Raw genomic sequence first — 15,392 nt, forward strand, 5'->3', positions numbered from 1 at the left:
AGCGTCATTTTGATAAACTGGTGTTATTCGATATTATTGGCACTAATCCTTGAACCGATATTATTGGACACGATGAATGGTTCGCGGTGAGTTGGCCATCTTTTGTGTTCATCTATTGTACAATGTCTTGTTCATTATTTTAACTTTAAATTTCCCATTGTTATTACAACACAACAGCTTCGTAGAGGCTAAAGCGTCCACGGTACCTAATCGACAATTCGCCGGAGACTCAGACATTGGCGGGTTTGGTCTTACCAGTTTCGTTATGCGTTGGCCTTCTATCAGTCGTCCTCAATTCTGCTCATCGTTATGTCGAAAGTGGTTCAGAGCATACCGCGGCCGTTTGTAGTCATGCGCGAAAAACTTTAATCATCACGCACGGCCAGATACTTAAGATGAATAATTAATTCATTGCACGATGATACATTCATTGAATAATTTCAATTGCAATCGAAAATATTTCAGGTTGGTTTCTTGAACAGACCAAAGAAGGCCATGATCGCTTCGGTACAAAAAATGGTAAGTGATTATAGTTTTTCTTAAGACCACTTTCTTCGATTTTTCTCATCTTCGTCAACATTTTATTTCTCTCAAATACTCTGTGCATCGATTTCTACCGCGGCGATGTATTTGATCTGAATATTTCAAATATTTAATCGTCATTAATTACGCATTCTTCATCACGCATCTGATTGAAATTATAGACGTTGAAGTTGAAGGAGGACGACGGCTACAAAGAACTTAATCTCCACGAGTAATCGAATAAAATATGTAGAAGAATAATAATAGAATATCTGACTATCATCGTTTTGAATATTTTTATTTATTTTTTTCCCTTATGTCTTAATGAAATAATAAATATATTACAGAAAAAACAATATTTTCGTATACCTGCTAATATTCTTTACACGTTACTGTTTTGCTTACTTACAGATAAGTAGGTGAGAGATTCGTGAAAACATATGTTACGCGATTAAAGTGGGCGTAAAAATTTTCCAACTAATAAATATTGTGTCCGTAAAACTTATGGATCAAAAAGGCATAAAAAAAAATAGAAAAAAAAAAAATAATACCGAACCTTCCCGTACATCGTTTCTTCTGAATTTAGAGAAGTTCATTGTGACAGACGAAAAACCAAACGAAAGAAGTTTAATGAAAACATAGCAATTAAATAACCCGCTTGTACATGTGCATATTACCATTTTTTGTGAATTTTTTACTTAACATACAACAGTATTACGTAACGTCACATGTACAGGATATCGAAGACCCATCTTTGCACATATGGACAGTAATATTTGTATACACATCATCAGATAAACACTAAATACATAAAACAGTGTGCGTTCAAAGTACGCAGAAAAATTAAACATATATCTCATTGAAATTATATTCATTTTTTTCAATACACGAGATATGGTGAATAATTGGGCGTATGACGAGTAGTCATTATGCATCCGGTGATACGTCAATAATATAATCATTGCAAATGATAATTTAATGAATAATGACTTAAGAATAACTATGATTACATACAAGTGATAAAGAAAAATCATTATTTTCTTTTTGTCGTTAATAACAATAATAACGTTTTAATTTTCTTATTAGTATTTTACGTATTATTGCAGACTTATGAAAAATTGAAAAAAATTTAGTTCAATTTTTTCCACACCTTGCCAAAGAATAAAAGGTTACGAATAGAAGGCATTGATGACTTGATGATATTACTATAAATTTGAAGAAATGTACATTTATTACTTTTGTTTCATAAGCGGAATACATGGTGTACATAATAAGCATGAAATATCTGATTTTATTCAAAATTTCAACAACTTTTTACTTCAAGGTTGATATGGGTTTGGCGTTATTGATATTCTTATCGATTACAAACAATAAATCATACGAAACAATAATAAAAAAAAAAAAAAACTCTGCCATAGAATTTGTTCCTTCTTTTAATTATCAGGGCAGGCGATGCGGAACTCAGTAGATAAGCACTACTCTTGTAGTATTGTTTTTTTTTTGTTTTTAGCAACTTTTTTTTAAAATTTAAGCATTTAAACACAAGTGTTGTTTTCTTCTTCTGGTTCTTTTAGTAAATTTTTTATTTATTCATTTTTCTAATTAGAGTTTATCTTCGCCTGTCATTGGAGATTTTGAGGCATCGGTATCGTTAACTTGGGCAAATGCTTCCCTCTTCCTCGGTAGTGTTGAAGTACGAGATGATTCAGAAATAACGTTCATACGTTTTTCAAGTCCTTGGGAGTTTGGAACTGAAATTTCGAAACGCTGAAATGTGCGTCTCCGCACATTATCGATGAATTGCCTGACTGCCGTTAAGTCGTAGCTTCAGTCAGTCAAACGAAGATGTGTCAAGCATATCCTGGTAGTTTCCAATCTCCAGAGAGAGAGAGAGGGAGAGAGAGATATATATTTGCAATCTTTATCTTTGAGTTGACTTTTAACTTCATCCAATGTAATTTTTACTGCCACTGATTTTTATTAGTTTCGTATGACATCGTCTCTTCATTTTCTTTAATCCAAAGTAAATTGTTTTAGAAAAAGAAAATAAAGTAAAGAAAAGAAATGATAAAGTGATTTTCTTTCTCGATGAATTTTCATTATTGTCATGCGGTGTTTTTTATCATCGGGAAGTTATAGAGAAAATAAATCATCTTAATTATTCGCTATGCTTGACTATTGTCATGAATTCTTGTTTTCTTCCAAACCATTGTCAAATTTTTGTTTTTGTACAAAGAAATGGAAAGCTATTTCATGCTTATCATGCATCATAATCCAACTGTACACAAATTATCGCATTAATCTAATTCCATGATTTAATCTACGGATTTCCATCATTCTTTTTCATATATTTATACATTCCTGGCATCCCTTTTTTCCGGATATAAGGTATCACTGAGTTTCCCATGTATTATAAGTGAATACTTTCATATTTTCCGAATAATATGTATCCGTGAAAGCAGATACTTATACTTGAACAGAATTAGTGTGAAATCTATTTATACGTTCTCAATGAGTTACCAAATTTGTTGCCACTGACGTGTGCTGATACTTTGCCATTATTTCTCCAGGACAGCAGAAAAACTATAGTCACACTGGTTAAAAACCTTAGTGGGATATAATAGAGAACGAACCACCAACATCAGAAAAATTGTAGTTTCTGTCTCACTCCATTGTGTTTTTGGTTCGTATTCCATAGAAACCCATAGTTCTTCAAGGTCTATTAACCAAATTAGAAACTATACATATTTACCGTAAAATTTTTTTTACTGTAGTCTCAATTTTGACGAAATTGTTGACCAGATTCATAACGTATACCAAGTGAAACGACAGATTTGCAAGTATAAGTCTATTTATTTATGCTTTTCGTTCATTCTTTGACCATCAGATGACTTGGAGAAAAAAGGCTTCGGTATTTTTCAGGCGTAAATATTTTTGAATGAAAAGACACGTGTGGCTAACAAAATTTACGTAGTATTGTGGTAACTTTCTACATGTTAGACAGATAATCTGATTTTTTCGAGATGATGGTAAGCTGAACACAATTTTTTTTCTCTTTTACTTCTTCGCTTATATATATGTATTTACATACACACACATTTCTCCTACAAAGCGTGATATTTACAATGTAGCTACCAATAGCCATTTCGCGTAAAACTGAAATTCTCATTTGTTCCAGTTTTTTTACTTTTCTTTTTTTTTTGTTTCAAAATATAGTTAGTTTTATTACAAATATTTGAAGAATTCGGCGTAACGTATAATCGTGTCTTAAGGTGAACAAACCGAGCAAAATTAACGAGAATTTGAATAAGAAATATCTATTTGGAAACCAACTAGATTCAATCATAACTTTAACTTTCAACTTTTGAGCAAGCATTGCAAATAAATATTTTCCCCGTCACATTTATACGTTGCGCAACGCCTCACAAAACAAAGTTCGACCTATTTCAAACTCACAAGTTTTGAAAACATACGTGCTACTACACATTTTTACGAAATGAATAAACAACTAAGAGTAAGATCTCGGTTGAAGGCTCTTGGAGTAGCAGCGGATGTTTACCTGGTCAAATGCTGCTGGAGTCGTTGACAAAAGCGGGGAAAATTTGATAACAATGGTAAGGTGAAATGCACTAGCGAGAAATGCAAAGTTTCACGTTTTGTTCGGTAAAAAAGCTTCCGGCGGTATTTGACCAAGTGTGTAAAATTCCTGAAATGCTGCCAAAGCGTTATTAAAGTCCCATTGAACCTCCGCCAAGCATTTGAAACTCCATTCCAAGTTCATCTTTGTCTTTTCACTTAGCGCTATCGTCATGTGTTGTTTCGCTTCGTCACTAATTCCAGTTACAACTGATGTACCTGATGATGTTGATGCCGGTGTTGAACTAGATGGCTGACTCTGTCGCACAGTGAATGCTTTCTTCTCCTGCTCGTCGGTTGGATGGCTAATATGCAATTGCTCATTGCAAATGCAGTACCCTCCACCCTCGGGGACTATGAGAAAAGTTCGATTGAAGTAGCGGATAGGATTTTTCTTGCCATCCAGCTCCTTGAATAATCCGGTAACGATTATCATCATCATGGTTTCCTGTAAATTTAACATAATTAGATAAACAAGTTTCAAGCGTTTTCACAGCATTTCAGTAGAATACATGCGAGATGCACAAAACTTTGGTAAAATTCTACAAAATAAATTAATTTTTTTTTTTAAGGTTTGACTTACCGTGGCTAAGCATAGATCCATAGTAAAGCCGTCCAGGTCATGTTTAGTCTTGGGCATTTCTGATATAAAGGAAACTACAGGAAGTCTGCCTTGCTTTAGTAGCTTCCGTTTTCTCTCGATGTCGTTAAGGCGGAACAGATTTCTATTCTCACGTAGGTAACTATCCAGTCTAGGAACGGATATAACAATGAATGAATTCTCATTCTTTGAGACCATGGGAAATGCAAGCAATAAAATAAGAATTATAGCACAGTTTTACTTACTTATTGCCGTTACTTCCATAAGAAACAGTCATACTAAATGAGGCCTGTTCATGATATGCATCTAGCAATGGCTGACGATTATCACTGTCGAATATCATGAAATACTGCTGCAGAAATTGGCCAGCAATTGCTTGCGCATCTGTGTTAACGACGTACATTCTTTGAGTAGGCGGTAAACTGGCTGTCTCGTCGGCGACGTCAAATCGAATAGGCGGTGGGAGTATAATTCCGTCCTTTTTGAACAAAAAAGTACGGTGAAAACCTTAACTGACGAAGTTTCAGTGGAAAGTAGAATCGCAGCGATAACACTTACCAGTTTCAGAAGTCTTGGAAACCTCTTTCGTACGTCACTATCGCCAAGAAAGAAAAGCCAGAAGCCCGGAAGCTCGGAGTTAGTCATAATCAGAGACAGAGAGACGATTACAGTTATTAAAATTGGATTGTACAGGAAATCAAGAAGGCAACAGAAATTGGGTACTATGTAGGTGTTTACGTTATGTTTTATCAAACATAAGACGTTTGACGCTATTCTTGGACTCACTTTAACTTTCAAATCTATTCAAAATCCCAACAATTTTCCAACATTTTTTTCAGGTTACGCAGTAGACAATTGTGTCTAAATGTCGGTGGAAAATTGATGAGCTCAAAAGAAATAGATGTACCTGTGTTTCTGCTTTACAACACGTTGCTGCACTTCTGATAATCATTTTCAATTCTTCTCTGACAAGAGAGAACGACATTGTAGACTTGATTAGGACAAGACAAAGCAAATTGAATCAGTTTACCTGAAATATGCAGTTTGACGATCTTTGTACTTTGCGCAAACGGGATTACCAGCGAGCCTCAGTTCTTCTAGTTTTAGGTCCTTTATCACATCCAGATGACTGACTTCCTGTATCTAAAATACGGCCGTCAAAATCTGATAGTTTTCTAAAAGTGCCTTTGATTCGGGTAATTTGATGCTAACTCACCCGATTCTCACCGATGTATAAAACTTTGAGTTTTGGTAACTTTTTGGTTAAAATATTGAGTCGCTCGATAACTGCCAGTTTGTTACCATCTAAATTTAATGCTTCTAAGTTGGGTATGTGCTCGGCGACGATGTCTATAACTGCGGCCAACATCAGTGGCCTGAATAAGGCGCAAAAGTAGTCTGTTACAAGGTCTAAAATTGGAAAAACATTGAAAACAGATGCTGATTTGAAATGATATCAATTAGTATGAAACTAGCGAAATTTGTTGAACTGATAGAACTCACCAGGATCTTGATGAAATTTGGAAAGATCTAGAGCATTAGTTTCCTGCACGTATCTCTTTACCATGGCAAGTTTCATCCTTTCTCTAAGCGTCTGATCGATTTCAACTTGGGGAAAACCAGGCTTTACCCTTACTTGTATCTTGAATCCATCATTGGTAGTTATTTTACGATCGCAGTTGTACAATTTGTCGGCGGTGTTCGGGTCATCGACATAGAACACGGCTTCATTTGGTAAGACTTTGTACTATGGATAAAGGGAATTATGCGAATATGAAATATGGAAGTTGGCTCAAATTCGATATTCAAAAACAAAACTTACCATTATTGGTACGAACATATCGGGTGATATGTAACTGTTCAGGCTCTTCACTACAAAGTCTTTCTGGTACTTGTGTCCATACGGTATCTAAAAAAAATTTTACAATCATATTTCACTCTATTTTCAGATCTGCAAGCTGTTTCAATCATTTTACACATGCTAAAATTCTCACCGTAACTTTGAACCAGTTGGAGTCTGCGAACATTGGAGGGCGGTGTTGAGACCCCTGCCTTCCCTCTCTCCGACCATGCTGCGGAAACGGAATCAATCTACCCCAAGACGCCCGCCTACCGATTTTGCCCCTGACCAAGACTTGCCTAGGTCCATTGCTCGCTCCTACGGTCATTGAGATGTCTTCGCCCAGGTAATTTGTTAACCCAGTTTTGAGGTTTCTTCCTCGATCCGGTCCGTGTCTTCCTTGTGATTTGAATGACACTCGAGGTCTCCCGGAGTTCGGGTGGATTGTGCGATTGTCGTGATCTACAGTGAATTGCAAATGATCAGTGGTGATAAGACAAGACTGAAATATTCAAAATATGCGAATTTACTTCCAATTTCGTACCAATACCATAATTGTTCGTGGATTCTACAACATAAATGTGGCAGATTGCTTAAAATAAGTTTTTGATATGGATGTGGTACGAAATATAAATTTATTTGGTAAAAGAAATTTCCAGTGATATTACGGTTCGGAAAATCTTGAATCAAAATTGAGGAAAGGAAGATTGGTTTTATAACGAGTATAAATCCAATTGCAAAATTTATCTTGTAATGTTTACCGCTATGGTTTTTTATTTTCCAGAAACTTGTATAATGAGGCAGTTTTGCGTTCTTAGACTCCGCTTTTATTAAAAATAGAAAAACAATGGAAAGTTTCCATTCTAATATTTGATTCCTGTATCAAAAAAACATTAGGGGCATTCTGTTGGAGTTGAATGCACAATTCACATTTGTTGACAAGCGTGACAGTCGTTTTGTTTGGCATGAAATCATTACATTCGTGATTTTTAAAATTCGAGTCAACTAATAATTGGCTCTCAGATACTCGAACTTGAAGAATACGCTCGTGAAAGTTGAAAATTAAATCCTCGCTTTATTCGTTCGGCAAAAATCGCGTTATTCACAGACGCCAATTTGGGCATAAGTAGCGTGCAGTCAAACCGTGGTTGTATGCGTTGGCGTCTTCTACCTTTGTTCGTCATTCAGATTTTGGCGAACGAAGGCGAGCAAAATACGGAGAGTTTGCGTTATTCTATCGCATAGTTAAGCGGCAGGTCAGGCGACGATGGTGTAAAGTGCAAACACAATATTGCGTCGTTGAGCAGCTGCATCGTTTGTTACTGAATCGAAGGGATTTGTTAGCTTTGACAACTCTCATTTCCACTTACCGAAGTAGTGTTTACCCTGCACGTTTTGCGCAGCGGGATCTCTTCCGTTCCACTGAGCTTTGCTGGATTTCTTTGGCATTTTTAACGGCAAAACTTTACACGTTAACAAGAATCAGCAACGAAAATACAACACGCAGCTTAATTGGTTCCTCGTTACTGAAATTCCTCAGAGGGCGGCCATTTTGTCTGCAGCTGCGACGGGTTAGATAGTTCGATTCATCGGACGATAGGGGAATTCCTTGCGTCGACCATCCGCTGCGAGGTATCGATTGATTCATTTGAAATTCAAATGCGAACGTTTCGTACTGCAACGTCAATCCCAAGATCTTGGCCCCTGGGGCCTGATTCTGACTTATTTTTCACTTGTGAAAAAAAGATTTTCCGTTTAAACTACCTTCTCATTGGTCTAGATGAGACTTATCGCCGCTTTCACGAGTGAAAAATAACTCAGAATCAGGGTCCTGGTGCCAATCGGAAAATAATGCACTTTGCTTAATAATTTCACCGTCAAAGAACTATTGCGATCCATACATCGGCAGTATCCATACTTCTCTTGATCTATTCTTATTCCATTATCTGGCCGTACCCCCAATAAACGAATGGATTCGGATCCTGAATTCTGTCTCAACTAGGTTACGGAGTGATTCTTCTGTACCTTCTTACAGCTAAATTCCAACTCACTTCGCAGTTTGAAACTTATTACCTTCGCTATATCCATCAAGCTATAACCTCTGTCGAAAATGCTCATAGAATCATGTAAGTTCTGCCTCAATTTTCAGCAGAATTTGAATTCTTTACTCAATATATGGTGTAGACTTTGTCGCCGCATGAACTTCGATCATTTCAAACGGAAAAATCGGGCACTTAGCTTCCCTCGGCTTACTCACTTCTGTCTTCGCTTATTTGCATCTGCTTATTTAATATGCAGATTTTCCGTGAGAAGGATAACTGTAAGTAATGCATAGGTATGTGAGCACAATCTACGTATAGAATCTCATAAACCGAACACAGTATTAAAATTGATAAACGGTGCACACACGCCTCGATTACGTGTCTAAGTATTATACTTGTATATTTTCGAACGCAAAGGTGCCTGCAATACACGTGATCGTCGCATGCGGGTTTTCCATGGCAACGAGTTGTTGTTGTTGCTGTCGTCGTGGTGTTGTTATTATTATTGTTACTAATCTCACTGCTATTGTTAGGTAATATTTATCTTTATTTCATGCATACTTTATACATACCTATACTCTTATAAATACAGCTATTATTATTGTCATCACCGATCGATAGGGTAATAATGGTTCTCGCAAAGTAATGACAAGTCATCCAACGGCAATGGAAAATTTGAACAACGCGACTAGATGCTATAACCGTGCGGAGCCAAAGATCGAAAGTCGGGACGACGCGACAGTTCAAAGACCCTGGTTAATTCGAGGAAACTTTTCAAATACCTCAGTATAATGTACTATTGTGTATGTGTTCCTGTATCTATAACACCATATACATCGCGGTACATGAAACTGGAGTAGTTTCACCGCGTTATCGTTATGTCATTGTTGTATCCTTTTATGTGTCGTATAATAATAATAATAATAATAATAATAATATATACATATAGGTACATAACTGACAGGAAAACAATGGAGAGGAGTGAAAAATGAATAAGAGGAAAAGAAAAAAAAAAAATATTCGCAAAAGCCATTGCTATAATTCCGCGAACGGAAGAAGCGGTGGCTATATACACATTTATATAACCTAATTTGCTGAAATCAATTATTAAATTATGAGAACATCTCCCTGACACGTGTAAATGTTGTTTATGCGTGAAATACAATGCGCGTACATTATAAACTATATACCTATATATGAAAATAAGGAAACGGAGATGACGCAACGTATAAAAAAGTTTAATTAACGTTGTGAAAAAAAAAAAGAAAAGTGAATGTTCAGATACTGGGTACAGTCGACAATTGCATCGAGCGAAAGATTTTCCAAACCGAAGTTATTACAAGGTTATTATTAACGCATTGTACTATAAAGGTATACTATGAGCACGGACGTGACAATTACACGTATACACTCAGGAAATAAAGTAACATATATATATATATATATACCATAAAATCGAGACTCTAGACACGCGACGCTTACAGGCCGACGAACGGAGGCGAGGCAAGGGTTGGATGGTCAATAAACGTTGCCGCCCACGAGGTAGAAGCTCTAGCAGCAGGTGAGAACTGATTGGAAAAAAGACCTACTCATCGTGGTTTTCTATATACGTATGCGTACACGTGGCTGGATATACAGCGAAGCTTCGAGCACTCGCTGAAACAAGCACGACAAGACACGAAGAGTGATAAATACGTACATAAAACTTGGGAACGCGGTGTGATGGGAAGGGTGAAAAAGAGTTGAAAACAAATACACACACACACAAATTAAGGGTTGGAAACTCGGACGGTCAATATAACAGTATATTGTCTGTGTTTAAATTTTTCAATCTTAAATCGAACTGGAGGAAAAAAATAATCTGAGCAAATACCTGGGATATTAGTAACGATCATTCACTGCAATTGCGTGAACCAAAAAATTGGCTTGCATAAGTGAATAATTTTGTTTCGCTCAAAATGTTTCGCTGAGAGCATTCCGATGTAAACTTAATGTTGCAGATTGGATGCCTGTGTGTACAGTGACGCTGGTCCCGCGAAATGATGCATAAATTCATAAGATTGAAGTTAGTACGTAACGTTAGACCAACGGATAATCGCAACAAACATCATTATTTTGCAACTAGAGAATAATTTGGAAGGAGTTGAGTTTGCAAAATATTAGTGTTACTATTTATTGAATATCAGACGATTCTAGATAGTTGCAAAATGCCTAGTTTTTATAGAAAACTATGTATCGTTATAATTTATAGACTCCGAACTTTGTACGAATTTCGGTTGGGTACGAGCTTGATTTCACTAGTTGACAAGAATATAAGATAATTAAACTATTACCAATGTACAATATTTGTCCTGAATGATCACATACCGTGATTAGACGTCCGTCATGTAATTTTCGTTTATATATATCTTCGCCGTTAATTTCTGCGCGCGCGTCAACCTCAATCCCCACCCCTTGAGTAAATGTTCCCGGGGGTTCCCAGAGCGGATATTTGCCAGTTTGCTACCCTGCAGTATCCACGGTCAACTTTCAAACGGTTTTCTGAGTGGTGCCTCGCGGTGTACGGGTGAGTTGTATTTTTGATAATTCAAGGAACAACAATATTAGGTTTTTAGCGGTTAGACTTTTCAAATTCTGATTAAGTACAAATAGCTGTTTAGTATAATGATATTGTACCTCGAATTCAAACACCTAAGTAAATTGCTTTGTGATTTTGATGTGATCTCGAATAAAAGATTGGAACGTTCTTTTGTACAAATCGGATTGAGGTTCAATCCACAGAGAGTTTGAGGGTAAACGAAAAGCTGCTGATAAAAAATGTGGGACTAAGTTTTGGTAACTTTTGTAACCACGATATATATTTCAACAATCAAACTAGCAATGATAAACTACATATTCGAGAATTTCAATATTTTAAATAAAAATTATATTCACTCCCTAATGGGCAAGCTATAGACGTCGGTTTTATTCATAGCTGATTGTCAGATTATTTTCTATACATACCTACGGCCTGATTAGTGATCAATCGATTGTACATAGTAAAGACAATTGCAGCCATGAACTAATTAGTAAGGGTAAGTTTGCTGATCCTGACATGTTTTCCTACTTTAATTTCAACTTATGACACATATTCATCCAGAGGGCTAAGAACATTTATGATACTTCGAAAGTCACATTATACATACGGTATATTACCATTACCATGGTCTGTGATTTGTCTGACGTTATTGACGAAGACCTGCTAAGTTTGTTCAACGACTTTTAATCTTGGATTTGGTTTTGAGAACTAGCAAGTTCCAGAATGTACAGATTTGCAAAACATCAACTGCACGAGCACTTGAGTATCCGAGAGAAGCGATGTGTAAAAATTAGCCAACGAGTCAGGTTTCTAAAAATGCTTGCTTCCAACTTCGTGCGATGGCGTGTGTTTCTCTTGATCAAGCGCACCGTCATTTTTACTTTGGATTGATTCGTTGCATACCTTTTGCCTTCTGAAAACTGACCCTCGCGTGTTTCTCGGTGAGAAATAATCGATCGAAACGAGGGCAGGCCCTCACGTGCGTATACCCACCTATAAACGCAAACTCCTCGTAACTATTGTGTATACATTTATGGCGTATGCATATTACCATATAACTGCGCTATATATTTAAAATCACGATAATCATAAGTATGTTCGGAAGTTCGCTGAGATTATGATTATTCGATAATATATGAAAGCTCGTCCTCTATCAGTTTTTCAGAGTCTGGGAGCACTCGAAAGTTACTGGACGATACCTGAATGTCCACAACTTTGCTTTGTAATAAGTAATTGTCGCGAGGTTCTAGGTACGATAATTATTTATTCTGATTTGTTCGATTCTACAGAGCTATTATACCATCAAACGATCTATGATAAATAATTGCAATCGTGTCGCATGGAAAACCTGAAAATCTCCGTATTTAAGCGGTCGATTTTCACTTAAGGATATTTCACAACTTTGCTGAAAATGATGCCAAGATCTCAGAAAAAAATCTCGCCGGTTAGTATTAAGGTGCGTTGAGCACGGGGTCAAGTGACCAGCATCGTTATTGCGTAAAAGTTAACCTTTTTTTGGCCATTTCTATTCGTCATTGCATGCATGTAGAATTCATAGTAGAATTGCACTAACTCCGGCATTTTCGCGTCAGTGCTGCGTAGGCCGCGATACCTGACAATTGAAAGAGGTGACATTTTACTCAGTCGGTAAGTCCAGACTAAAACATCCTCTTAATGAGATTAAGCTGACATCAGAGTTTCATAAATTTTAAGAAATTCGTTTGACAAAGAATTTTTCTATCAAACCGACTGAATCAACCCGCAATCCTTGAGTACGGCGATTAAAAAACCTGGTTCCTGCGACGGGCTGCGGTTTCAGTCGCCGCGTGATATCAAACAGATAATACTCGAAAGAAGCGACATGTTACTCAGTCGGTAAGGCCTGACTGAAACATTCTCTTAATGATATCAAGCCGATATCCGAGTTTCATAAATTTTAAGGAATTCCGTTTAACAAAGAATTTTCCTTTCGAACCGACGGAATGAACCCGCAATCTTCTAGTACGGCTATTAAAACCTTGTTCCAGCGATGGGCTGCGGGTTCAGTCGCCGCGTGGTACCAAACAGTAGCGGCGACCCGGGTGCAGGAGGCGAGATCGCCGGCTCCTTCGTCGGTGACGAAGTAGCGACGGCAGGGGCAAATGCAGCCAATGCGGTCATAGGGGGGGCGACGAAAGATTCGCCCCTGAGTTTCGTAGTGCCGATCCGGGATACGGAGGGGTCAAAAGAGGGCAGTATAATACGCCGGCATCCGCCGGTGCGGCTGCGACGCCTCGAGGAAGAGCAGCAGCTCCACCGTCCGAAGCTGACCCTCGGAGCCCTGGAACGCCGGCAGGCCGAGGCCGAGGAAAGGCGTCGAAAGGTGTGGAATTTCACGCTACCGCATTGCACGCCTCGGTGACCCGTGAATGATCCGTACACGTGCAGCATGCACCGATCACGCGGAGGTCACCTCGGCGATGCGGTCGCGAAATTGTAATAAGCATTTTCGAAGTTTAACGCCTTAGAGGTATATTATATCCAGTTACAACATTACACCAAGTCGAGGCGTGTATGATCGCCGCCCGTCTCGAAGTTTCTGATTAAAATCTCGCAGTCTGGCCGCCATGTTCTTCAGAGACGGGCGGAGCGATTGGGTCGTGTAAGTAGATATAATGCAGCAACGCTGAGTGCCGCTGTTTCTTTTCAGATATTGGACTCCAGGGTCCAGTCTGCGCAGCACTTTCAGCGCAAGGTGCTGCAAGGGACGGGGACAGTTACGGCGTCTACGTCTCCGTCTGATGACTTGGATCGGGACCGGGATCGGGACCAGGAGAAGGTAGTCCAAGCCATAGGAGAACGCAAGGAGGCGGAAAACGCGGAAGGCGAACACCAGGAAGAATTGAATCGACCTACGGTACCTGCAGGAGCTGATTCTTCGTCGTCTTGACAACGGGCCGATTCGTAGTGCTGTCTCGTTTATATCGTTGTCGATATACCTACCTTTATACATTACGTGTATATACATATCAGCGTCCGTGGAAGGGTAATAAAGTTATGTCCGGTCCTTGCTCGTGTGTGACGAATACATGCACAGAATACACACCCGTTCGTATAAAATGACGATCGGTTGAATTTTTTTTTGTCGTGTAAACGATTCCTCCTCAATCTTTGTGTTTTTCTCGTTTAAGGTTAGGGTTGTATGTTGTATATAACGCAAGTATGCAAAACACGTGTCATCGATTTCACGCACGGTCAGAATTGACCTTTTGCTAATGTTCCGCCGATATTGAAAGTTTTTGCATCGTAATAAGAGGATCAGTTGTACCTAATGTGAAAACACCGAAATCGATTTTAACCGTGCCCGACGATGACACGTGTGTTAAACGCAATTTCAACCACTTTAAATTTATACCTCCAGGCCAATTACACAATGTAGTGATGTATGTACATAGGTATGTACTTATTATATTTAACTCTAAAATTCAACTGCAGTTAAAATTATTTTCAGTTTCAGTTGCATTGGCATATCACGTTATGATAGTCGTCTTATCGTTCTCTTGCGAATGAAGAGCGCAACTTCTTAATGATGAGTAATGTATGTACATACATTAGCTGTAAACCACATTATCTGCATGTAAACTATAAGGGAAGCATAACGTAAAATCTCATGTAATTGGAGATCAACAGTTGTTTCTAAACTTGTGAGTACCTTTTATCCTGTAAAATTGATTGTAAAACGTAAACTCTACATAGATGTGTCGGCCATTTTGATTTGGGTTGAGGTGAGATTTGCAGCGGTTGGTATGACGCTAAACTCCTTGTTTGTTTTCTCTCTCTGTCTGTCTATCTGCGATCATTTAAAGGATGACCCTTATACACTTTTAAAATGGTGGTGTTAAAATTGGCAAAAATGAACGGATGGCATCACTGTGTAAAATTTTTTTATGCTCAATTAGTAAAGTGAACATCAGATGCCGTTAGATCCATAATATCAGATAGTGACGAATCGCCACGAAATTATATGTATAGTCTATGTAGAAGTCCTGCACACCATATTTTACTTTGCAGTGTACTCGTATAACGAATGAAATTGGCACTGTGCTATGATAATACTAGCTTATTTTTTTTCCATCGTGTCTGCTCCCGATTTTACTAAAATGTTTTTTTTTTCAGTACTTGTTAAAAATTTTT

The 15,392-nt window shown here is 37.9% G+C and overlaps 2 protein-coding genes and 2 long non-coding RNA genes across 5 annotated transcripts; 3 read left to right on the top strand and 1 right to left on the bottom strand.

Annotated features, from left to right (window-relative positions):
- Window positions 1-39: 39 nt before the first annotated feature.
- On the top strand, window positions 40-776 carry LOC124182329. Its single transcript, XR_006870743.1, has 4 exons — window positions 40-86; window positions 178-318; window positions 466-519; window positions 705-776. It is a non-coding gene; the product is annotated as an uncharacterized LOC124182329 (long non-coding RNA).
- Window positions 777-803: 27 nt separating this feature from the next.
- LOC124182304 (nuclear RNA export factor 1-like) lies at window positions 804-8,105 on the bottom strand. The gene is made up of 10 exons (XM_046569393.1): window positions 7,970-8,105; window positions 6,754-7,061; window positions 6,582-6,668; window positions 6,263-6,506; window positions 5,976-6,169; window positions 5,790-5,902; window positions 5,318-5,354; window positions 5,005-5,237; window positions 4,742-4,910; window positions 804-4,606 (listed from the first exon to the last, which is right to left on the bottom strand). The coding sequence occupies exons 1-10, from the start codon at window positions 8,046-8,048 to the stop codon at window positions 4,172-4,174; spliced, it is 1,899 nt and encodes a 632-aa protein (XP_046425349.1). The 5' UTR covers window positions 8,049-8,105; the 3' UTR covers window positions 804-4,171.
- A 15-nt stretch (window positions 8,106-8,120) lies between these two features.
- Window positions 8,121-10,778, top strand: LOC124182327. 2 transcript variants are annotated; one of them, XR_006870741.1, is made up of 4 exons: window positions 8,121-8,231; window positions 9,263-9,444; window positions 9,591-10,336; window positions 10,642-10,778. It is a non-coding gene; the product is annotated as an uncharacterized LOC124182327 (long non-coding RNA). The 2 variants fall into 2 exon arrangements; XR_006870740.1 differs by lacking the exon at window positions 8,121-8,231 and adding an exon at window positions 9,115-9,174.
- A 297-nt stretch (window positions 10,779-11,075) lies between these two features.
- Window positions 11,076-15,311, top strand: LOC124182320. Its single transcript, XM_046569431.1, has 3 exons — window positions 11,076-11,207; window positions 13,247-13,581; window positions 13,909-15,311. Exons 2-3 carry the CDS (start codon window positions 13,249-13,251, stop codon window positions 14,146-14,148), a joined length of 573 nt encoding a protein of 190 aa, XP_046425387.1. The 5' UTR covers window positions 11,076-11,207; window positions 13,247-13,248; the 3' UTR covers window positions 14,149-15,311.
- The last annotated feature ends 81 nt before the right edge of the window (window positions 15,312-15,392 follow it).

The sequence above is a fragment of the Neodiprion fabricii genome, chromosome 5 (genome assembly GCF_021155785.1).
Source record: "Neodiprion fabricii isolate iyNeoFabr1 chromosome 5, iyNeoFabr1.1, whole genome shotgun sequence".
Lineage (NCBI taxonomy): Eukaryota > Metazoa > Arthropoda > Insecta > Hymenoptera > Diprionidae > Neodiprion > Neodiprion fabricii.